Here is a 24,285-nt window from a genome sequence, read left to right on the forward strand (position 1 = left end):
TATTCAATTTTTTATTCAAGAATCCTAAGTACAAAATCTGACTAATGGTAAGAATTCAAATCAGTGAAGTGCCATAATATAATTAACCTTCATTTCACAGATAGGAGCACGGACAGAAATGGAGTAGAGAAGTGACTCAGTAGCGGTTACTCATCTAAATAAAAGCACTCTAATGCTCAAGATCACAGAATGTTAAAATTGCAAGGGATCCTAGATATCAGTGATCTAGCCCTTTATCTTGTTGGTCACTATGTATATATCCCTTTTTTTTTTTTTTTTTTTGAGAGAATCTTCCTCTGTGGCACAGGCTGGAGTGCAGTGGCAGGATCTCGGCTCACTGTAAACTCTTGCCTCCCAGGTTCAAGTGATTCTCCTGCCTTAGCCTCTGAGTAGCTGGGATTGCAGGCGTGCGCCACCATGCCTGGCTAATTTTTGTATTTTTAGTAGAGACAGGTTTCACCATGTTGCCCAAGCTGGTCTCGAATTCCTGACCTCAAGTGATCTGCCTGCGTTCGCCTCCCAAAGTGCTGGGATTACAGGCATGAGCCACCACACCCAGCCTATATCCCATAAATTGATGGTTTTGGCGGACATGTGCTGGCAGCTTTTAACCCTTCTGCGGTGAGAAGGATGTGTATGAGAGAAGCCAGATCCAGGGTCAGTGGATGAGCTATCACCTGTGCAAGTTCATATTTGCTTCATTTCTAGCTCATCCCAGATATCTACATTCCATGCCGAACTTATTGAGGATTTCCTCACTGGATTCCACTACTGCTGGTGCCACCTGGGTCCTCATAGTGTTTCCTTTTCCTTTTAGTTGTAGGGGAATAAAGCATTCATTTATTTTCCAAGGGTTGGCTGAGTTAAGTCACATGAACATGTGTTCTATTTCAGATGGGTTTGAAACTAGGCTTGATGCCTTAAGGAATAGGGACGTCTAGATTTCTTTTTTCTGTACACTTCTTAAGACTCTGTGGCCAGCTAACTCTCAGGCTCCTTTGCTGCACTCAGCTTGCTGGCCTCAGTTACACAGAGGACAGATTTGCCACATTCAAAAATGCTCTCCCTGGAATTGAAATGAGTTTGCAAAAGGTAGGAGTACATTTTATTCTCACTCTTGTGCATCTTATTTACCCTGATGGAAAGCATTACTTCTCTCTATCTTTCAAGGTGACCCAAAAGCATCCAAAACCAGGTTTTCCAGAATTATAGCATGTGTCCTCTAATGAAATGCCAACATTCACTCTCTTTAAAAGTAAAAATATCAAGATTATATAGTCATTAAAAAGAATAAGTCTGAACTAAGTGTTCTAAGATTTGATGCCTATGATGACTGGAATGGAAAAAGCAAGTCATATGATTCTATTTAAAATACTTACATTTGCCTGTGTGTAAAAGGCAAAGATCTCAATTGAGCACACGGTGGTTAACTGGGGAGTGGGACTATGGTATGTACAGAGGGCGAGGAAGGGGCTTGCACTTGTTCCTTATTTCTGAATTGTTCTGAATTGTCTAGATTATTCACTGAGTGTGTAGTGCTTAAAAATTAATTAGAAGACATCACACACATTCACTGAGAATCCTAATCAATCTTCACTGCATTTAAAGTCTGGAAACGGTTACATTCTCAGTTTGACTGGTTTCATGCAGTGTTCAATTGCTTCACCTGACATTCCTCGGGTATCGGGTTCTGTGCCGGGCACGGAGGCTACTAAGATGAATAACACCTGGTCCATGACAGGATGGCATCTACCCCAGAACACAGGTAAGAGAGACAGTGAATTTGGTAAAAATGGGCACCGTCATCAGTAGGCATACATCAGCTCCCTCATCTGATTCACAATTGGCCTTCTGTAGGCTTCTTCTCTTGGCAATGCAATTGGCAGGCGTCATCCTTTTATACTTAAACTCCAAATTTAGGATTAAGACTCCAGTTAATACTGCCAAGCAGAAGGCGTCCTTGGAGAAAGAGAAGTCTCCTGAACATACCCACTGGGGTACCTAGAATAGATTTTGCAGCGACACAGAGATCCTGTGTTGTCTGGAGTCTCTGCTGAGTAATGTAGATTCTGGGACAGCAAAAGGGAAGCTGGTGACTTTGAACCAAATTTTACCTTTCAACTGAATCCAGGGGAATAATTTGCAACAGAGTGGCAGACGATACAAAGTGCTATGTTGAACACTAGATTGTGCTTTATTTTTTCCGCCCAACTTCACGTTTCCATGCACCAAAATGTTGATGCTATAAATATTGGATGCCACGCTTACCTGACAGGCTTCTTCCATCCCACCTGGGCGCGGGGGCTCAGAGCGAGCGCGCGAGCCGCGGCTGGAGCCCGCCTCTCGCGGCTGGAGAGGACTCAGCCGGCCGCGGGTTCTGCTGCTTGCCCGGGTGCCCTAGCCGCTTCCCAGCCAGGGCTCCCGCAGTCAGCCCCGCGCGCGCACGCGCGCTCCCCTCGGGCGGCCTCGACGCCTCAGGGCTTCGGCAGGGCTGCGACTGGCCGGCTCCAGCGGGCGGGGCGGCGAGCGAGTGCTCGCGGCCACGTGACCGACGCCAACATGGCGGCGCCCAGTGGCGTCCACCTGCTCGTCCGCAGAGGTAAGCGCGTGGAGGAGAGCCCCGTGAGGGTTCACACGGTTGCTCACTAGGTACGCACCCGGGTCCCAAGGGATGCACACCCGCGCTCAGACTTCTCGGCGCACACGACTGTACTTTCAGTGTTTACGAACACACGCAGGCACACACGATGACACATTCACACACCACAGGATCACACATACAAATTTGTTCACTGATCACCCGCCTAGAACACGTCACCACGTGGCATCTTTTCGCAATTACTCCTTGAGATTTGCGGGCCATTGTCTGAAGTTTTTTTCCCCAACTTCGGTTGTATCATTAGTGTAACCAACATTTATTCTGTATGCCGAGCGAGGAAACCTATGGTAATTCTGAAATGCATCTGGACACCCGGTTCCCTTCCCTAGAGCTTTTATGCAGGCGTGCTTTTTGGGGACTTGCAAAATGTGATGGTTTTCTTCCAGTGACTTAAAGTTAAGAAGATAAGAAAGGATGTCTGGGTAGTTCTAAGTAGGTTTTATCCTGCGTGAGTGTTGAGATTTTAGTAAATATACAAATGCCTTTGCAGCAGAATTGGGGAAATCTTTGTTGGATTTGAACTAGGTGCTGAATCTTTGTTGGAAAGAACTAGAAAGTTTTTCCAAGGACGGGGGAAGAGGAAAACTATCATATTTTGAGGAGCTACTTAAGCGTCAGGCATGTAGGAACAGTTTTGTGAGGTAAATATTATTTTCATAGTAACAGCTACTGTTTATTAAGTGCCTTTTAAGTACACGATACTGTGTTAAGCGCCTTACATATGCTTGCTTCCTTTTAAAACTCAATGAATGAGACCCCGTCTCTACAAAAAATTTTAAAAATTAGTCGGGCGTGGTGGCACATGCCTGTAGTCTCAGCTATTCTGGGGGTTGAGGTGGTAGGATCGCTTGAGCCTGGGAGGTCAAGAGGCTGCAGTGAGCCGTGATCGTACCACTGAACTCCAGACTTGGCAATAGAGCCAGACCCTGCCTCAAAAACAAAAACAAAAACCCAGTGAGTTAGGAATTATTTTCTCTTTGCAGAAGGGAAAAGTAAGGCTAGAGAGGTTAAGTAACATGACTAAGGTCGCATAAATGGTAAGAGGCAGATTGCTCATTTGAACATGACTCTAATTTTTTTTTTTTAAGACTCATTTCTCTGTACTGCATGACGTGGTCACTCCATAGAAGTCAGTGTGTAAAGTTCAGCAGAGACAGTGCAGGATGAGTGTGTGCAAAAAGTGAAGAGAGCCTGGGCATGGTGGCTCACACCTGTAAACCCAGCACTTTGGGAGGCCGAGGCGGGTGGCTCACTTGAGGTCAGAAGTTCAAGACCAGCCTGGCCAACATGGTGAAACCCCGTCTCTACTAATATACACAATTAGCTGGGCGTGGTGGCGCATGCCTGTAATCCCAGCTACTCGGGAGACTGAGGTAGGAAAATCGCTTTAACCCAGGAGGTGGAGGTTGCAGTGAGCTGAGATCATACCACTACACTCTAGCCTGGGCGACAGAGCGAGACTCCGTCTCAGAAAAAAAAAATAAATAAAAATAATAAAAAATAAGAAGTGAAGAGGAAGATATTTTTAGAGAGGAAGAAGGTTGGCAATCGAATAGACTTCAGTATTTCAGTGTTAGTGGAGATGAGAAAGGAGCCACAGGAAGATTTGAGGGGAGAGATGTGTATGGGGAAGGTGATGTAGCGAGCATTTTGGACTGGTTGCATGAAGGAATGGACATCAGCATGAGAGTGTAGCCTTGTGAAAAGACAGCCAATTTACATCTCTCAAGATCTGGGTGCCAGGCCTGGCAAGGTGGCTAATGCCTGTAATATTACCCAGCACTTTGGGAGGCCAAGGCGGGCAGATCACTTGAGGCCAGGAGTTCAAGACCAGCCTGGCCAACATGGTGAAACCTGTCTCTACTAAAAATACAAAAATTAGCCAGGTGTGGTGGCACATGCTGGTAATCCCAGCTACTTGGGAGGTGGAGGTGGGAGGATCGCTTGAACCCAGGAGGCGGAGGTTGTAGTGAGCTGAAAAAAAAAAAAAAAGATCTGGGTTCCAGTCCAAACTTTCTTTACTAATTACTTTTCTGTTTCCTCTTTTCACAAGAAATCATGGCTTTTAGACTTCATTTTTGTGTGGTTCAGGTAATGGTGAGAAGGAGCTGAGGAGATAGTCAATGTAGAGGAGGAGCCAAAAAAAACCAACCTGAAAACATACATAGGTGTATGTATGTATATATATATACACCTATGCATGTATAAACGTATTTTTATATGTGTGTATATATGTATTAGGTTGGTACAAAAGTAATTGCAGTTTTAGAATCAATGACAAAAACTGTGATTACTTTGCACCAACTGTATATATAACATCTCTTTGCAGATAACAGAAATAGCATTAATCTTTTCTTTCTTTTTGATCACTTATTATTTTGACAAATGGTGGTTTAGACAGTCTGGAGAAAATATATTATATGGAAGTCAGGCCAAGTTATTGGTTCCTATAATCCATCCCACTGTATCCCAAAGTGTGGCAACAACCAAGAAGTGGATCCTCTGATTAGAGGAGAGAAGAAAAATGTGTCATCAGGAAGCTATTTTAATGATGGAGAAAGGGCCCCTTTTTGGACTATCCATAGCTAGTTTTAAATTGCAGAGAGGTTTTCCTGCTCCCCACCCCCAAGAATTGAAAATGAAGGGTAAATTCACGAAGACTCCTCTCTCCACCCTCTTCCTCCCTTTCACCCATCTAGATTTATGTAAAGCAATCCATTACAAGTCTTCGTGTACCAGGATTTATTATCAGCATTTATGAGCATCATTTCTTCTTGAAATATAGGAAGACTTTTTTTTAACCTTTTAAAAAAGGCATGAGGTTTCTCTTGTGACGCCTCAACTCATTGTGGCTTTGGTCACAGTATACCCTGTATACAGTAGTTACCTAGCTCCTCTCACCATTTCTGCTCCTTACTAGATTATTAATTCTTGTTGAACAGAAGCTTTGTCTTATGTATCTTTCTGTCTTTATAAGCACAGTATCTGGCTCAAAGTTAAGCTCATTAAAAGTATACTGAATTGAGAGGCTGTTAAGATTTGTTCTCTTCCATCATGGTCTAAGGAGGGTTGGGTAGAAACTATGAGTAGTGACATTGGAAAGAGGAAAAGACAGATCAGCCTCTTGGAACCAAGAGAGAAGGTAACAAGGGCCTTTAAGGGACTAAAATACTCCCAAGTATTAGTGCTGGCAGGAAATCCCTTCCTCAGAGTACAGAATCCCTACCCTGGGGCCCGAGGAACTCTCTCCTATCTCAGTCTCACTCCCAGCCCTCGCTTCACTGGAATCCCAGGTCTAGCTCGGGCCACGAAGCAAGATCCCAGTGAATATGAAGAGGAACAAGGAAATCTCAGCTTGAATTGTAATAATCCACATGTGTCAAGGGCAGGACCAGGTAGAGGTAATTGGATCATGGGGATAGTTTCCCCCATTCTGTTCTTGTGATAATGAGTGAGTCTCAGGAGATCTGATAGTTTTATAAGCGTCTGGCATTTTCTCCTGCTTGCACTCATTCTCTCTCCTGCCACCCTGTGAAGAGGTGCCTTCTGCCATGATTATACATTTCCTGAGGCCTCCCGAGCCATGCGGAACTGTGAGTCAATTAAACCCCTTTTCTTTATAAATTACCCAGTCTCAGGAATTTCTTCATAGCAGTGTGAGAACAGACTAATACAGCAAGTAAGAGGGCATATTTTCTTTCTTTTTTTTTTGAGACAGAGTCTCGCCCTGTAGCACAGGGTGAAGTGCAGTGGTGCGATCTTGGCTCACTGCAACCTCTGCCTCCCGGGTTGAAGTGATTCTCCTGCCTCAGCCTCCCGAGTAGCTGGGACCACAGGTGCCCACCACCACGCCTGGCTAATTTTTGTATTTTTAAGTAGACACGGGGTTTTGCCATGTTGGCCAGGCTGGTCTCTCTTGAACTTCTGACTTCAAGTGATCCGCCTGCCTCAGCCTCCCACAGTGCTGGGATTACAGGCGTGAACCACTGCACCTGGCCATTTACTTATTTTTAACAAATATAAAAAAAACTTAGAAGTACTTTTGTTCACTTGTGACTGTAAGGCCCTAGACTCCTCCACTGAGAATTTTGTTACCTTAGTGGTTTTTCAAAAATGTAATAGCCAGGCAGGGGAGGGGCTGTTATACATCATGAGTTAAGTACTTTAAACTTTTGCCAACTGCCCTGAGATCCTTGCTATCTTGTATAGCTTCTGCAGGAAAATGTCTGCTCAGTTTTGCCAAACCAACTTTTCTTTTTTTTTAAATCGAGACGGAGTCTTGCTCTGTTGCCCAGGCTGGAATGCAGTGGTGTGATCTTGGCCCACTGCAACCTCTGCCACCCAAATTCAAGTGATTCTCCTGCCTCAGCCTCTTGAGTAGTGGGAATTACAAGCATCCGCCGCCATGCCCGGCTAATTTTTGTATTTTTAGTAGAGACGGGGGTTTCGCCATGTTGGCCAGGCTGGTCTCGAACTCCTGACCTCTGGTGACGCACCTGCCTCGGCCTCCCAAAGTGCTGGGATTATAAGCATGAGCCACCACACCCAGCCGCCAAACCAACTTATAATTAAACTTTTGGGATGCAATTCATGGGTGATTTGGAAAATGCTAACATTCCTAAGTTTAGCTTCCTATTACTTAGACTACATTCCTGTTGACATCCAGAGAATGGAAATGGAGTTTTGCCGTATGACATCTTTTAACAAATACATTCCAATTCTATTATAATATGGCATGTTACTACACAGATTAAGAAATACTTATGAAACCATGGCTCTAAAGTCCTAAGTGCTCCTAAATCCATACATACTTGTATGTGTTTTCCTCTATTTGAAACAGCTAGCTTGCTTCCTTTCTTCCTTCCTTTTTTTTTTCTTTTTTCAGGGTCTCTGTCACGAAGGCTGGAGTGCAGTGGCACAATCACAGCTCACTACAGCCTCAACTTCCTGGGCTCGATTAGTCCTCCCACCTCAACCTCCTGAGTGGCTAGGCGCACACCACCACACCCAGCTAATTTTTTGTTTTTTTCATAAAGACAGGTTATCATCATGCTGCCCAGGCTGTGAAACAGTTTTCTTTCTTATTTATTTATTTTATGTTTTATTTCAGTAGTTTTTGGGGTACAGATAGTTTTTCGTTACATGGATGAATACTTTAGAAGTGAATTCTGAGATTTTAGTGCACCCATCACCCAAGCAGTGTACATTGTACCCAGTATGTTTTCTTTTATCCTTCACCCCCGCATCCCTAGAGTTCATTATATTGCTCTGTATGTTTTTGCGTCCTCATAGCTTAGCTCCCACTTATAAGTGAGAACATACAGTATTTGGTTTTCTTTTCCTGAGTTACTTCACTTAGAATAATGGCCTCCAGTTCCATCCAAGTTGCTACAAAAGACATTATTTTGTTCCTTTTTATGTCTGAGTAGTATTCCATGGTGTCTGTATTTTACATATATATATATATATATATATATATATATATATATATATATATCTTTTTTTTTTTTTTTGAGAGTCTCTCTGTCACCCAGGCTGGAGTGCAGTGGTGCAGTCTCGGCTCACTGCAACCTCCGCCTCCCGGGTTCAAGCAATTCTCCTGCCTTAGCCTCCTGAATAGCTGGGACTACAGGCACCCGCCACCATGCCCGGCTAATTTTTGTATTTTTTTTTAGAGGCGGGATTTCACCATGTTGGCCAGGCTGATCTCAAACTCCTGACCTCAAATGATCCACCCACCTCGGCCTCCCAAAGTGCTGGGATTACAGGCATAAGCTACCATGTATAACACATTTTATTTATCTACTCATTGGTTGATGTGAAACAGCTTTCTGTACTACAAATAGTTCTGTCTCCCATTGAAATTATGAAATTTCAATGTATACTACAGGGCATATAGACCCTCAGTGCTGAATGCTTTGCAGTCATTAAAAAAAAATATATTGACCTGCATTTGTTGGTATGGAATGATGTCCACAAAATACATTATTATGGAAAAGCAAGTTATAAAACAATATAAGCTACTCACATTTTGTAAATAAAATATCAATATTTCTGTATATGTGTATACATGTGTCTAAGTGTGTATAACATGTATACACACAGAGAGAGTATGACATAAAAGCAGATATTCATAGTGTTTGTTTTTTTTTTTTTGAGACGAAGTCTCGCTCTGTCACCCAGGCTGGAGTGCAGTGGCGGGATCTCGGCTCACTGTAAGCTCTGCCTCCCAGGTTCATGCCATTCTCCTGCCTCAGCCTCCCAAGTAGCTGGGACTACAGGCACCTGCCACCACGCCCAGCTAATTTTTTGTATTTTTAGTAGAGATGGGGTTTCACCGTGTTAGCCAGGCTGGTCTCGATCTCCTGACCTCGTGATCTGCCTGCCTTGGCCTCCCAAAGTGCTGGGATTACAGGTGTGAGCCACTGCGCCTGGCCAATATTTATAGTTTCTATGAAATACCCGCTTTCCTCAAGCATTAGAAATCCATAAAAATCAGTGTGGATGCTATATGTCTTAGGGAACTTGGCAAAGATGGGAGAAGTATTATGTGTATGCAGAACTTCATTTGAACAACATCTAGTTTTAAGCTGAAATAGCTTGTTCTTAAGGAGACTGAATTTTCTTTTTTAGCTTTTGAACATGGAGACAGTTAAACATAATGCAAAAGTAGAGAGAATAGTACAATGAACTCTCACGTAGCCATCATCTAGTTACAATAGTCATCAACCTATGGCCACTATTGTTACATCTATACTCCCAGTTACTTTGCCTCCCCACAGGTGGATTATTTTGAAGCACATTCCAGATATATTATTTCATCTGTAGATTTTGTACCGTGTATCTCTAAAAGATAGGGAGCCATTTTTTTCTTCTTACGTTGTACATATCAGTTCTAGAATTTGCATTATAATTTCCATTTCTTGTTGAGATTTCCCACCTGTTCACTCATTATGTTCATCTTTTCCTTTAAGTACTTGAACATACATATTTATAACAGCTTTTTAAAAGTCTGTTAATTTTATTATTGGGTCTCCTCAGAGTCTGTTTCTGTTTCGTTGACTGCTTTTTTTTTTTTATTGTACATTACATTTTCCTGCTGCTTCCCATGTTATGTAATTTTTTTTTTTTTTTTTTTAAGAGAAGGGCCTTGTTCTGTCACCCAGGCTGGAGTGCAGTGGTACAATCATAGCTCACTGCAACCTCAAACTCCTGGGCTCAAGCAATCCTCCTGCCTCAGCCTTCCAAGTAGCTGGGACTATAGGCGCACACCACCATGTCTGGCTAATCATGTAATATTTAATTTTATAAGTGGCATGACAGATAATATCTTGGTGGAGATTATGTTGTTTTTCTTTAACATATGTTTTAAACAACTGCCAGGCAATATGTTAAATCTGTTTGATTCTTTCAGGCTTGGTTTTTATTCTCTGTTAGGATGGATCTATTTGTGTTTTGCTGTTAGTTCTAGGGGGTGGCTGAGGCCAGTGTGGGCTCATGTGTTGTATTGTTTTCTTTTAAGGTTCATGGTCCTGCATTGCCTAATATCCAGTGCCAAGATATAGTTGCTTCACATATTTTGTCTAATTGGTTAAGACAGGTGGGAATTCTAGTACCAGTTATGCTGGAATGGATGGAAAAGGATATTAATTTTGTTTTTTTTTGAGACAGAGTCTCTGTTGCCCAGGATGGAGTGCAGTGGCGCATTCTCAGCTCACTGCAACCTTCTTCTCCTGGGTTCAAGCAGTTCTCCTGCCTCAGCCTCCTGTGTAGCTGAGATTACAGGCGCATGCCACGACACCCGGCTAATTTTTGTATTTTTAGTAGAGACGGGGTTTCACCATGTTGGCCAGGCTGGTCTCCAACTCCTGATCTCAAGTGATCCACCTCGGCCTCCCAAAGTGCTGGGATTACAGGCATGAGCCACCGCGCCTAGCCGGATATTATTATTTTTTTTAATCTACAAGTTTACTTTCCCTTTTTTTTTTTTTTGAAAATTATTTGTTGAAGCAACTGGTTAGCCTATTGGTTCTGTGGAGCTTTGCATTTTGTGGATTTTGCTGATTGTATTATATTCCACAGGGCTTGTTGAAGATGTTCCTCTATAAAATGGTAGTTAGATCCAAGGCCTGACTTAAGTTAGACATTTTTTGGTACAAGTACTTCATAGTGGTGTTGCTGGAGACATTGTGGCCTGGAGACATTGGAGACATTAGTGGCCATTGGCAATCATGACCTGGCTCATTAGGAGTTTACAAATGACAATATTTTAATTACTCCTTCTTTATTTATCAGCTAGAAAACATCTACAAAGAGAAACTTTCTCATCAAGTATTTCATTACCCTGACAGGCCCTGTCCCAGCAAGGAAAGTTAAATGGTTTGTTCTCTTTATTTATCAGTTTTTAAAATACCATAGTCCCCTGCTTATCCAATGGGGGTATGTTCCCAGACCCCCAGTGGATGTCTGAAGCCACAGATGGTACTGAACCCTGCACGGTGCTGTACTATGCTTTTTCCTATACACACATTTCTGTGGTAAGGTTTAATTTATAAATTAGGCAGAGTATGAAATTAACAACAATCACTAAAAATAGAACAATTTTAACAATATACTGTAATAAAAGTTAGGTGAATGTGGCCTTTCTCTCAAAATATCTTTTTGCACTGGGCTCACCCCCTTTTTTTTATGATGATGTGAGATGATAAAATGCTTACGTGATGAAGTGAGGTGAATGAGAAAGCATTGTGATGTAGTTTTAGACTACATGTCTGAAGGAGAATCATCTGCTTCAGGTGATCCTGGATCACTAAGCCATGACATGATGTCAGAAGCAGAGGATGTGGATGACTAATGGGTTGCTAGTGTGCAGGGTGTGGACCTGCTGACAAAAGGGAGGATTCATGTCCTGAGCAGAATGGAGTGGGCCAGTGTGAGATTTCATCACGCTGTGCAGAACAGTGTGTTTGTGAATTGTTTATTTCTGGAATTTTCTTTCTTTTTTTTTTTGAGACAGAGTCTCGCCGTGTCTCTCAGGCTGGAGTGCAGTGGCGCGATCTCGGCTCACTGCAAACTCCACCTCCCGGGTTCCCGCCATTCTCCTGCCTCAGCCTCCCGAGTAGCTGGGACTACAGGCGCCCACCACCGCACCAGGCTAATGTTTTTTGTATTTTTTAGTAGCGACGGGGTTTCACCGTGTTAGCCAGGATGGTCTTCGATTTCCTGACCTCGCGGTCCGCCCACCTCGGCCTCCCAAAGTGCTGGGATTACAGGCGTGAGCCACCGCGCCTGGCCTGGAATTTTCTATTTAATATTTTTAGACCTTGATTGACCTTGGATAACTGAAACTCTTATCTAAGAGGAGACTACCGTAACAGGTTTATCCTCCAAAAGTGACCAATGAATTTTTGTTTCGGGTCATTATATGGGTTAATTTTTTTATATGGGTTTATTTTTAATTGTGTATCTACTTCTTTAATTTTCTGAAAGTATATGAAACGTCATGGAGCATTGAAATTGTGAGGCAGGATTGCAAGATTCAAGATAGAAGAGCTATTGACAGAAGTAGCATTTCTAATATATGGAATTTAAGAAACTCTTACTATACCTTAATGTTAGAGTGGAAGACTGTAGGGTAAGAGAGGATTAACAAGAAAGTGAGATGGTGTCTCCATTTTAATCTGCTGCTTGTGTGTTCTGAATGTATTGGAGAGGGAAAGCCATTGCAGTCAGTTAGAAGATAATGGCAGAAACAGAAGGACCTGAACTAGGGTAATGACTGCGGGATGGAAAGGGAGAGATGGATGCCAAGGAAATGGTACAGAGGAGAAATCATCATGACCTGGTGGTTTGCTGGAAAGGAGACCCGAGGAAGGGAAGGGGCATCAAAGCAGAAAAGGAGGAGTTGGCAGGAACAGAGAACTTAGTAGGGAAAAGAGTCTCTAAGATGAAATTGCAGGATGACTAAGTATCAGTGAATTTGGCCACTAGGGATGATGGCGGCTTGGAGCAAAATTTAGCAGTAGAAGGAGCTTGTGAAAAGTGACAGTTGGTGGTGGTTGTAGAGAATTGTGGAGGGGTTTTTTGTCCCTTCTTTTTTTTTTTTTTTTTTTTTGAGACAGGGTCTCACTTTGTCACCCAGGCTAGAGTGCAGTGGCGCAATCTCAACTCACTGCAGCCTTGACCTCCCAGGCCCAAGCGATCCTTCCACCTCAGCCCCCCAAGTAGCTGGGACTACAGGTGCACACCACCACACCTGGCTAATTTTTTGCATTTTTTTGTAGAGATGGGGTTTCACCATGTTGCCCAGGCTGGCTTTGAACTCTTGAGCTCAAGTGATCGATCAGCCCACCTTGGCCTCCCAGAGTACTAGGACTATAGATGTGAGCCACTGCACCCAGCCCTTTTTTTTTTTTAACAATTTTTTTCATTCTTTCCTTCTTTCCTCTTTTTTTTTTTTAACAGAATCTCACTCTGTCACGCAAGCTAGAGGACAGTGGTGCAATCTCAGCTCATTACAACCTGTGCCTCCGGGTTCAAGTGATTCTCCTGCCTCAGCCCCCTGAGTGGCTGAGATTGGAGGCGTGTGTCACCTCGCCTGGCTAGTTTTTGTATTTTTAGTAAGAGACAGGGTTTCGCCATGTTGGCCAGGCTGGTCTTGAACTCCTGGCCTCAAGTGATTCACCTGCCCAATGTTTTTTTTTTTTTTTTGAGATGAAGTTTCTGATCTTTCACCCAGGCTGGAGTGCAGTGACATGATCTCGATCTCCGCTCACTGCAACCTCCGCCTCCCAGGTTCAAGCGATTGTCCTGCCTCAGCCTCACGAGTGGCTGGGATTACAGGTACATGCCACCACACCTGGCTAACTTGTATTTTTAGTAGAGGTGGGGTTTCACCATGTTGGCCAGGCTGGTCTCTTAAACTCCTGACCTCAAGTGATCTGCCTGCCTCAGTCTCCCATAGTGCTGGGATTACAGGCGTGAGCCACCGCGCCCAGCCTGTCTGTTCAATCTTAACAGCTTTTTTGAGATATAATTCACAGTCCATACAGTTCACCTATTTAAGGTGTATAATTCAGTGATTTTTTAGTATATTCAAAGAGTTGTGCAAGCATCACCACAATCAGTTTTACATTTTTATCACCCCAAAGAGAAACCTCTTACCCATTAGCAGTCACTCCCCAATCTGCCCATCCCCTCATCCTTAAGCAACCACTTATCTTTCTGTTTCTTTTTTTTTTTTTGGCGATGGAGTCTCACTCTGTCGCCCAGGCTGGAGTGCAGTGGCGCGATCTCGGCTCACTGCAAGCTCCGCATCCCAGGTTCATGCCATTCTCCTGCCTCAGCCTCCAGAGTAGCTGGGACTACAGGCGCCCGCCACCACGCCCAGCTAATTTTTTGTATTTTTAGTAGAGACGGGGTTTCACTGTGTTAGCCAGGCTGGTCTCGATCTCCTGACCTCGTGATCCTCCAGCCTTGGCCTCCCAAAGTGCTGGGATTACAGGCGTGAGCCATCGCGCCCAGCCTAATCTTTCTGTTTCTATAGATTTGCCTCTCCTGGACATTTCATATAATGGAATCATACAACATGCAGTCTTTTGTCACTGGCTTCTTTCATTTAGCATGATGTTTTCATGGTTCATCCCTATTGTGGCATGTGTCAGTTTATTGCTGTATAATATGCCAATGTATGGATATATCACATTTTGTTTATCCATTCACCAGTTTGTGGACATTTGGGTCATTTCTACTTTTTAGTTCTTATGAATAATGCTACTATGAATATTTGTGTATGTGTTTTTCTGCGGACATATATTTTGTTTTGGTTTTGAAATAGGCTATGTTTAGATGCAGAGGGAAGCAAAGAAACTGGTAAGGATGTGGTAAAATTACCACATCCACAAGACAACGTTTATTAAGTACTGAAATATTCCTTTATGAAAGTTAACTTTTGCCATCCCTTTTATCTTTCACATTTAGAGTCTATATTATCACAACCTTGTTTTTCCTTTGAGTCAGCATTGTGATCATTCTGGACGTGGGGTCCCACACACCCTGTCTCTGTCAGTAAGATTATGATTAAGATCAAATAGAAATAGGTCAGGAGAGAAAAGAGCTCCCTGGCCTTATTCTCCTCAAACTAGCTGATGCTCCTGAATACCAACCTCTTTAAGAATTGATATTTCAAAGGACAACTCCTCTCTGTCGTCTTCTGTCCTCTCTCCCCTACTTTATGCTCTGTGCATAGCAGCTGTTCAGGACATCGCCCGAGCGCAGGGGCATTGCAATCAGAAAAGCGAGTGAGGGACACAGCAGGAGAAGGCTGTTCTGGGGCCAGTGAGTGGGAGACGGGACAAACAGCTAGATAGCAGCGTGATGGCTTCACCATGGGGTGAAGCGTGGGGGAGATTATCAATTACCTAGATTTTAAAAAGAGAGCCCTTGAACACCTCTGTCACTGGTCACTTTTACCAAAGGCTTCTAACTTAACGGAAGGAGATGCTGCACTTTAAAGAAAAATCACAGCTGCAGAAGAGAGTCTTGCAAAGCCAGTTTTTGTGGCTTAGTATTTTGGGGTAGCTTGTTTCATGAGGGTCAGATTAATTTTCTAATGTTGTTTTCTACCTTAATGTTACTGCTTTAATCATTAGAATGCCACCAGTTCCTTCAGGCAATAGGAAGCTATTGAAGATTTAATGAGATTCATACTGCTTATGCTTAAATGTTGATGACTTCCTGCATGCATATTAATCATTCCTGACCTTGATCTCAAATTCCTTCCCGGTACAAATTCTCATTAAACATACCTACTAGATCTCCCAGTGTTCACTGAATACCTGGTTTGTTTCCAAAAGTACATAAAAGAACATTAAGTCTCATGTTCGGTATGTGTCAAATGTTCAGTACCCTTGTCTGATTTGTTTTCCAATTCTTATTGTGACTGTAAATCTGGAGAATTTAGGGGAAGAAAAATCAGTAACTCTTAACAGGGAATTTAGCCTAGTTTACAAGAGTATATGATCTGTGCAGCAGACCTTGAACACAGCTAATTGCTTGTCTAGGTCAGTATGTCCAACTGGCAACTCTCAGAGCCCATCCAGGCCACAGAGCATTTCCGGGTGGCTTGTGTGCGCGCTCCGGCTGTCGAGCAGCAGGACTTGGCCTCTGTCCCCGGCTTCGTTGGCCCCATCTTTTAGTTCAGGTCCACCCCCTCCTGCCTCAGAGGCCTGGGAAACCCAGCCTGGCCACCTGGTGTCCTCATGCCCAGCATCTACGCATCTGCCCCAGTTGTCCCCTCAGCCACTTTGGCAGATTTCTTGACTTAACAGTTCTTCCCTGAACTAGGACCAGGGGCAGGAGTTATTAGAGAAGGGAGAGGAAAGGTGACAGGTCTCAGGAGTCTGAGGGAAGATGAAAGTGAGAGTGAAGTAGTGTGGGAGAGAGGGGGATCACATCCGTGGGAGAGAAAATAAATATGTCAGAATATTAGGGTGGTGAGGCCTGTATACAAAGACAGGATGGCAGGGAGAAGAAGTAGGCAAGGACATAAAGGGGCTTGGGTATGCAGATGCTGGTCACTGAAATGAGGAACAAAGGAGGGAAATTTGCGTGTGAAAGAGGCCACATGTGAGAGAATAGAGAGAGCAAAATGACAGCTTTGCCTGGCAGAACGTGACCATGCACAGCATTGGGAGACACAGTCTGATGAAGCATTTTTTCCAATTTGTAAATATATTTATAACAAAGAAACATTATTACTTTTTTTTTCTTTTTTTTTTTGAGACAGAGTCTTGGTCTGTCACCCAGGCTGGAGTGCAGTGGCGTGATCTCGGCTCAGGGCAACCTCCGCCTCCTGGGTTCAAGCGATTCTCCTGGCTCAGCTTCCCGAGTAGCTGGGACTGCAGGTGCGCACCACCATGCCCAGCTAATTTTTTGTATTTTTTAGGAGAGACGGGGTTTCACCATATTGGCCAGGCTGATCTGGAACTCCTGACCTCAAGTGATCTGCCTGCCTCGGCCTCTGAAAGTGCTGGGATTACAGGCGTAAGCCACTGCATCTGGACTACTTTTTTTTTTGAGAGGGAATCTCACTCTGTCACCCAGGCTGGAGTGCAGTAGCAGGATCACTGCAACCTCCACCTCCTGGGTGCAAGCGATTCTCCTGCCTCAGCCTTCCCAAGTAGCTGGGATTACAGGCACCTGCCACCATGCCTGGCTAATTTTTGTATTTTTAATAGAGACAGGGTTTCACTATGTTGGCCAGGCTGGTCTTGAACTCTTGACCTCAGGTGATTTGCCTGCTTCAGCCTCCCAAAGTGCTGGGATTACAGGCATGAGCCACCGTGCCTGGTCAGAAATTTATTATTATAAAAACACAAAGAGATATATACTTAGCATATTACATTACATTGGGATTATTTTAGGTTGTCCCAAAGGTGTAGTCATTTGATTCAGAGGCATAGCCTGCTTCTGACATGTTGGTTGTTTAAAATGTGGCCTGTTCTGACCAAGAAGTTGGACAGTATTGGTTTTGATGACTATCTTGCCACTTATTTTTTACAATGTGGTAATTTTTACATCCAGATAGTTTTTCATCTTTTTTTCTTTTTTTGAAACAGAGTCTGGCCCTGTTGCCCAGGCTGGAGTGCAGTGGTGCAATCTCGGCTCACTGCAACCTCCATCTCCCGGGTTCAAGAAATTCTCCTGCCTCAGCCTCCCGAGTAGCTGGGACTACAGGCGCCCGCCACCACACCCGGCTATTTTTTTTTAGTTTTAGTAGAGATGGGGTTTCACCATGTTAGCCAGGATGGTCTCGAACTCCTGACCTTGTAATCCGCCCACCTCAGCCTCCCTAAGTGCTGGGATTACAGGCGTGAGCCACTGCGCTGGCTTAGTTTTTCATCTTTTTAAAGCACATTTCCGCTGATATAATTTGACTGGATAGGTGAAAAGATATCCATTTTGCAAAGTCGATTTTTTATATTTAATGATCAAAATCTTTATCTTTTAAAAACAATTTTTATAAAATAGCCACAAAATTTCATACCCTTTAACTTATTTACTTAATTCCACTTCTAGAAATCTATATTTAGAAAATAATTAAGTCGGGCGTGGTGGCTCACGCCTGTAATCCCAGACAGAGGTCAGGAATTTGAGACCAGCCTGGCCAAAAATGGCAAAACCTCGTCTCTGCTAAAAGTACAAAAATTAGCCAGGCATGGTGGCGCCCACCTGTAATCCCAGCTACTTGGGAGGCTGAAGCAGGAGAATCACTTGAACCCAGGAGGTGGAGGTTGCAGTGAGCTGGGATTGCACCACTGCACTCTAGCCTGGGCAACAGTGAGACTCTGTCTCAAAAAAAAGAAAGAAAATAATTAGAGATGCTGCCAAAGATTTAGGTTCAAGAATGTTTATTACAGTGTCGCTTATATTAATATTAGCAAAGAACTGGAAATAGTCTAAATGTCCAATAAAATAGAGAAATGATTAAGTAAATTATGATTTATTCATAAGTTGAGATGGGCTGTTGTATGGTCATTAAAATACTGCCTATTAAACTATTATACTTCCTCCAGTTTATTCTCCACACTGCAGTCAAGTGACCTTTGAAAAAGTACATTGTGGCCAGACATGGTGGCTCACACTTGTAATCCCAGCACTTTGGAAAGCCAAGATGGGAGGATTGCTTAAGGCCAGGAGTTCAAGACCAGCCTGGGCAACATAGTGAGACCCCCATCTTTATAAAACATTTAAAAATTAGCTGGGTATGGTGGCATGTGCATGTAGCTACTCAGGAGGCTGAGGTAGAGGATTGCTTTAGCCCAGGAGTTTAAGGCTGCAGTGAGCTATGATTGTGCCACTGCACTCCAGCCTGGGCAACAGAGTGGGACTCTGTGTCTTAAAACTATAAAAATAGAGAGCCGGGCATGGTGGCTTATGCCTGTAATCTTAACACTTTGGGAGGCTGAGGCGGGCAGATCACTTGAGGTCAGGAGTTCGAGATCGGCCTGGCTAATATAGTGAAACTCCGTCTCTATCAAAAAAAAAAAAAAAAAGAAAGAAAAAAAAAATTAGCTGGGCACGGTCACATGTGCCTGTAATCCCAGCTACTTAAGAGGCTGAGGCAGGAGAATTGCTTGAACCCAGGAGTCCAAGGTTGCAGTGAGCTGAGATCATGCCACTGCACTCCAGCCTGGGTGACAGAGTGAGACCCTGTCTCAAAAAAAAATATATATATATATATATATGTGTATATATATATAAATAGTCCAGGCATGGTGACTAATGCTTGTAATCCCACTACTTTGGAAGGCCAAGGCAGGTGGATGGCTTCAGCCTAGAAGTTCGAGACCAGCCTGGGCAACATGGCAAAACCCTGTCTCTACAAAAAAAAAATACAAAAATTAGCTGGACGTGGTGGTGTGTACCTGTAATCCCAGCTACTTGGGAGGCTGAGGTGGGAGGATTGCTTGAGCTGGGGAGGTGGAGGTTGCAGTGAGCCAGGATGGCGCCACTGTACTGCAGCCTGGGCGATAGAGCCAGACCTTGCCCCCACCCCCCCAAAAAAGAAAGAAAGAAAGAAAAATATGAAAATAAAATAAATTTTAAAAGTACATTGGATCATTTCACTCCCCCTTAAAATCTTTTCTTGGCTTCTCATTGTAGTCACTGTAAGTTCCTGACCTCCAAGGCTCTCTGGCCTCATCCCTTCACTCTGGTCTCCAGTCCTTCCACTCCTGTCCACTGGCCTGCCCCTCAGGTGCTGTAATTCTCTAGGCCCTTTCCTCCTTGGGATCTTTGCATATGCTATTCCTCATGCTTGAACCATCTTCCCCCAGCTCTTCATCTGGCTAATTCCTGCTTGTTCTTGAGGTCTTCATCTCATTGTCACTTTAAGAGAGGGATTTCCTGACCTCTCTACCCAAAGGAGGGGCCTCAGATATATTCTGTCACTGTGGTCTATGCTTCTTCTTTGTAACGTATATCACATTTTAAAATCACGTTCATTTGTGTGGTTCTTTAATTCCCAGATCCCCTCTGGACTTGGTCTGTTTCCTTTCTTTTCTAGAGGAGTTCCTCAAGTTTCTTCTCTATCCCTTCAATTGAGGTTTTCATTTCTGTTGCCATATTTTAAATCTCCAAGAGTCTGTCTTGTTCCATGAAAGGTTTTATATACACACACACACACACATATTTTATATATATACACATATATAAAACCTTTCATGGAACAAGACAGACATATATTTGTGTATATATATGTGTATATATGTATATATGTGTGTATATATGTATATATATGTGTATATGTGTATATATGTATATATGTGTATATATATAAAACCTTTCATACATACATATATATAAAAGGTGGCTCACGTTCACCTGTATTAAACTGTAAGTTCCCTCAGGGTAAGGACTGTGCTTTTTTCATCCCATGAGTGGTAAGTGGTGGATTTCTGACTCACAAAATTACCAGACATGAAGTATGAGGGCAAAAAAAAGTTAAAGGAAAAATTAGGAATATGGACAAAAATGTGATTCATGGATAGTCTTCAAAGATTAACAGTGTTGTCTTGCCCAGAATTTAATAGAGAAAAAAAAATGGACTTGCAGAAAAACTTGAGGCCCTTCAAGCTGTCATCATATCAGAGGTGATAAGACCCAGTGAACTGTTTGAGAAATTGGGTAATTGTCACTAGGTAAAGGAAAAGGATTGAAAATTAGATAAGGGTTAGTCCCACAAAAGAAATTTTAAAACTGGGCTGGGCGCGGTGGCTCACACCTGTAATCCCAACACTTTGGGAGGCTGAGGTGGGTGAATCACAATATCAGGAGTTTGAGACCAACCTGACCAACATGGTGAAACCCCGTCTCTACTAAAAATACAAAAATTAGCCGAGTGTGGTGGCAGGCACCTGTAATCCCAGCTACTCGGGAGGCTGAGGCAGCAGAATCGCTTGAACCTGGGAGGAGGAGGTTGTAGTGAGCTGAGATCGCACCACTGCACTCCAGCCTGGGCGACAGAGTGAGACTCCGTCTCAAAAAAAAAAAAAAAAGGAAATTGCAAAACTGAAGTAAAATGAAACAAAATATGACACATATAAGGGCAATATTTCTGGCCAAGATGCAACAAAATTCATTTCAGAAGTCCAAAGTTCAAATACACATCTACCCTTGCTGCCTCTCTTGTAGATTAGGGCATGACCCTATAAGATTAGAGAACAGGAGAGGAGACAACAGGAAACAAGCAAAAAAAGACTTCAAGCTGAAAAGCAGATAATAGGAAGTAAATGGCAGCAGAACCAAGAAAACATAATCCTGTTCAGGTGGTAGAGAAAGCAAGAATTCCCAGGAGTCAACTGGTGGCACCAGGTATCTCTTGATACAAGAGTGAAGTGGAACTAAAACGAAGAACTGCTAACCTCCAGATCTCATACTTTACAAAATGTAATGACTACCCCTCTACCATTTTGGCAGAATTATTCTTAGGAGAGAGTAAAACACTCTCAAGAGAGAATAAAACAGAGAGGTCTCTGACTGGAGAAGGCTAGCAACATAGTATCCCGGTTAAGGGTGGGGTACTATGATGAGTGATGAGGGAGATTAAGTGAACAACTGCATACTTGGATGCTAGGACACCCCCCATCCCCCGCTCACCCCACCGCCACCTGCTGCGGGCTATTACCTTTCTGCCCTCCTATTTATCTTCCAGAATGTAGGTAAATTTCACCAATTTCTCCACTAAAATTCTTTTTGTTTTCCAGGATCCAATTCGGTATTCCACAATGTAATTTAGTTGTAAAGTCTTCTTAGTCTTCTATAATCTTCTGACAGTTCCTCAGTCTTTCCTTGTCTTTCATGAGTCCACTGAGGGTTTTAAATACCCCACTCTTACATAGAAGCAGACCAACCATGGATTTCCAGATATCTGAGAACGCCTCTAATATAAAAGACAAATACCAAACAAACAAAAGAAAGAAGCCAGGCGCAGTGGCTCATACCTGTAATCCCAGCACTCTGGGAGGCTGAGGTGGGAGGATCACTTGAGACGAGGAGTTCAAGACCGGCTTGGGCAACACAGTGAGAACCCATCTCTACAGAATATTTAAAAATTAGCTGGGTGTGGTGATGGATGTCTGTAGTCCTATCTATGAAAGAGTGTGAGATAGGAGGATCACTTGAGGTGCCACTGCATTGTACTCCAGCCTAGGTTAGAAAGAAAGAAAAAGAATTCAGAGACTACACAGAGAAGAAATTTTCTAGAAAACTATTAATAATATACTCAAGAAAAATTTTCCAACCGCAAAACAAGAATAGAATACTATTTTTAAAAACTTTCATGGGGCTGGGCATGGTGGCTCATGCCTGTAATTCCAGTACTTTGGGAGGTGAAGGCGGGAGGATTGTTTGAACTCAGGAGTTCAAAACCAGCCTGGGCAACATAGAGAGACCCCTCTGTCTATTGTATATATATAAAATATATACATATTATATATTTCCAAGGAGGAAGGGGCCTAGAGACTATATATATATGTATATAATCTCCAAGAAGCCAGGTGCAGTGGCCTCTTCCGTCAAACCTTAGCACCTATAAACTTTATAAAACCTACTCTCTGTGAATTGTGCATGCCACTAATCTTCATCTAGCAATACATTTCTGCTCATTCTTTAAAATTCATCTCAAGTACCATTTGATTTAGACGAGCCACCTCTTGGTTCCAGTGGCTTCCTGATCATACCTCTAGTGCTATATTGTAACCATCACTTAATTAGTTCATCATTTTTTCTCTTCTAGACTATAAGTTACTTGAACATATGGATTTGAGTCAGTAGGTATAGGTGAGACATGGGAATCTGCATGTTCAACAAATTCCTCCCGGCATTCTAGGGCTCCAATCTCAGGTATGTTTGTTTCTTTTTTTTAGACAAGAGTCTTGCTCTGTCTCCAGGCTGGAGTGCAGTGGCGCAATCTTGGCTCGTCGCAACCTCCCGGGTTCAAGCAATTTGCCTGCCTCAGCCTCCCAGGTAGCTGGGACTACAGGCGCACGCCACCATGCCCGGCTAATTTTTATATTTTTAGTAGAGATGGGGTGTCACCATGTTGGCCAGGATGGTCTTGATTTACTGACCTCGTGATCCACCTGCCTCAGCCTCCCAAAGTGCTGGGATTACAGGCGTGAGCCACCGCGCCCGGCCTAACCTCAGTTTTAAGTGGTTTTTAAAATCTACTTCAACTCTGAAATATCAAGGCTTTTCCTCCCTGCAATTTAACTGGTATTGGGGAGGGCAGGTAAAGCTTTCGGGTAGTTGATTAAAAACAACAACAAAAAAAGCAGGGGCCGTCTTCTTTCGTGCCCACAATAAGAGCTTATAATGAAATGTAGAGTAAGGTAGATAAGTAGAAATAAGATAAATACCTTTATTTCATTTAAGAGTGTTTGCACAATGTGTCCAATTTTTATTCACTAGTTCTAAAACTATTGAGGGCTTACTATATGCCAGACACTGTTCTAGTCATTGGGAGTACATCAACACAGACAAAACCCCCTACCCTACAGGAGTTTGCATTGGTAGGCAATAAGCAAATAAAATAAGTAAAGCAAAGTATTTTAGAAGGTGATAAGTATTATGGAGAAAATAGAACATTTAGGGGAGCTTTCTTTTATTTGTCAGTGTTTAGTAATAAATTACTAGAGAGAGTAATTTTTAAAAATTTGAGCTATTTAAATAAGCCATACTTTAAAAGGCAGGATTTAACCTACATCGAATCAGAAGAGAACTTGGGATTTGCAAAATTCAGGTCTGGTTTCCTGTTATAAAGTTGACAGTAAATGGCTTTCCCATTATGTCAATAGGAATGAAATAATTTAGTGGCTCAGGGAATTGCTTCCAAGGAGTCAAAAGTAAATTGTGTTTATATAATTTTTTTTACTACTATTTAAAAAAGCCACAAACCAGAAAAAAATTGTTTTGTACTTGTCTACAAGGCAGAGTTAATTTTATTGTTTAAAAAAATCCTATACTCTAAAACCTCTTCTATTATCTCCTCACTTCTTCGTTTTAATTTTTTGTTTGCATTTTCATGTTTAGGTAAAAAGATATTGGTCCTTTTAGGATATATGGGGATAGAATTATATGAGGAAGCACAGGACTCCTGGTATGGAATGAGGAAGCTGGAGATTTGAGCTTAACCTCTCTGGGGTGCTTAGAACTAAGTAAGAGAAGCAGTCTGTTTCTGCAGGGAAAATCACTTCTCCATCTTTACTCTCAAATAACTTACTTAATCAAAAGGTCTAATGTTTCATTGTAAAGAGTCTTAAAAGTCAAAATTAATGTCACCTGCAGAGTAAGCGAAACGAGTGATGAGCTTTGTTTTGCACAGCAGTTGAAACTGATTTTCAAAGTCCTACCAAACAGTAAAAGACTTTTCTTGCATTTCTGAAAAACTAGAACTGTGTGGTGATTCTGAAGACTGTCAGTTCCTGTGGGGTGTTTACACAAAGGTACTTTTAAATGAAGAGTCATTTTTAGAGCAATTAGAGAAAAGGCTAGACAGAGAAGAGCGGCTCAGGGGCTTGGCAGGTCGGGGTTAAGGTTTATTGACAGGACAGGGTCAGGCGTCT

At 42.8% G+C, this 24,285-nt stretch overlaps 2 protein-coding genes across 4 annotated transcripts in view; one reads left to right on the plus strand and one right to left on the minus strand.

Annotated features, from left to right (window-relative positions):
• SLC25A12 (solute carrier family 25 member 12) overlaps window positions 1-2,406 on the minus strand; it is a 223,384-nt gene extending 220,978 nt beyond the window's left edge. The window contains exon 1 of the mRNA XM_008978011.3: window positions 2,269-2,406. Coding sequence (XP_008976259.1) covers window positions 2,269-2,286 — 18 coding nt within the window. The 5' untranslated portion in view covers window positions 2,287-2,406. The remainder of the gene's footprint in view (window positions 1-2,268) is intronic.
• The window catches only part of METAP1D (methionyl aminopeptidase type 1D, mitochondrial), an 82,667-nt gene continuing 60,539 nt past the window's right edge, over window positions 2,158-24,285 (plus strand). Inside the window, exon 1 of one of the 3 annotated variants that reach the window (XM_034954504.2) lies at window positions 2,158-2,599. In XM_034954504.2, coding sequence (XP_034810395.2) covers window positions 2,173-2,599 — 427 coding nt within the window. In that variant the 5' untranslated portion in view covers window positions 2,158-2,172. The remainder of the gene's footprint in view (window positions 2,600-24,285) is intronic. The other 2 variants (XM_055108756.3, XM_055108754.2) reach the window with 2 other exon arrangements.

The sequence above is a fragment of the Pan paniscus genome, chromosome 13 (genome assembly GCF_029289425.2).
Source record: "Pan paniscus chromosome 13, NHGRI_mPanPan1-v2.0_pri, whole genome shotgun sequence".
In the NCBI taxonomy this organism is placed as follows: Eukaryota; Metazoa; Chordata; class Mammalia; order Primates; family Hominidae; genus Pan; species Pan paniscus.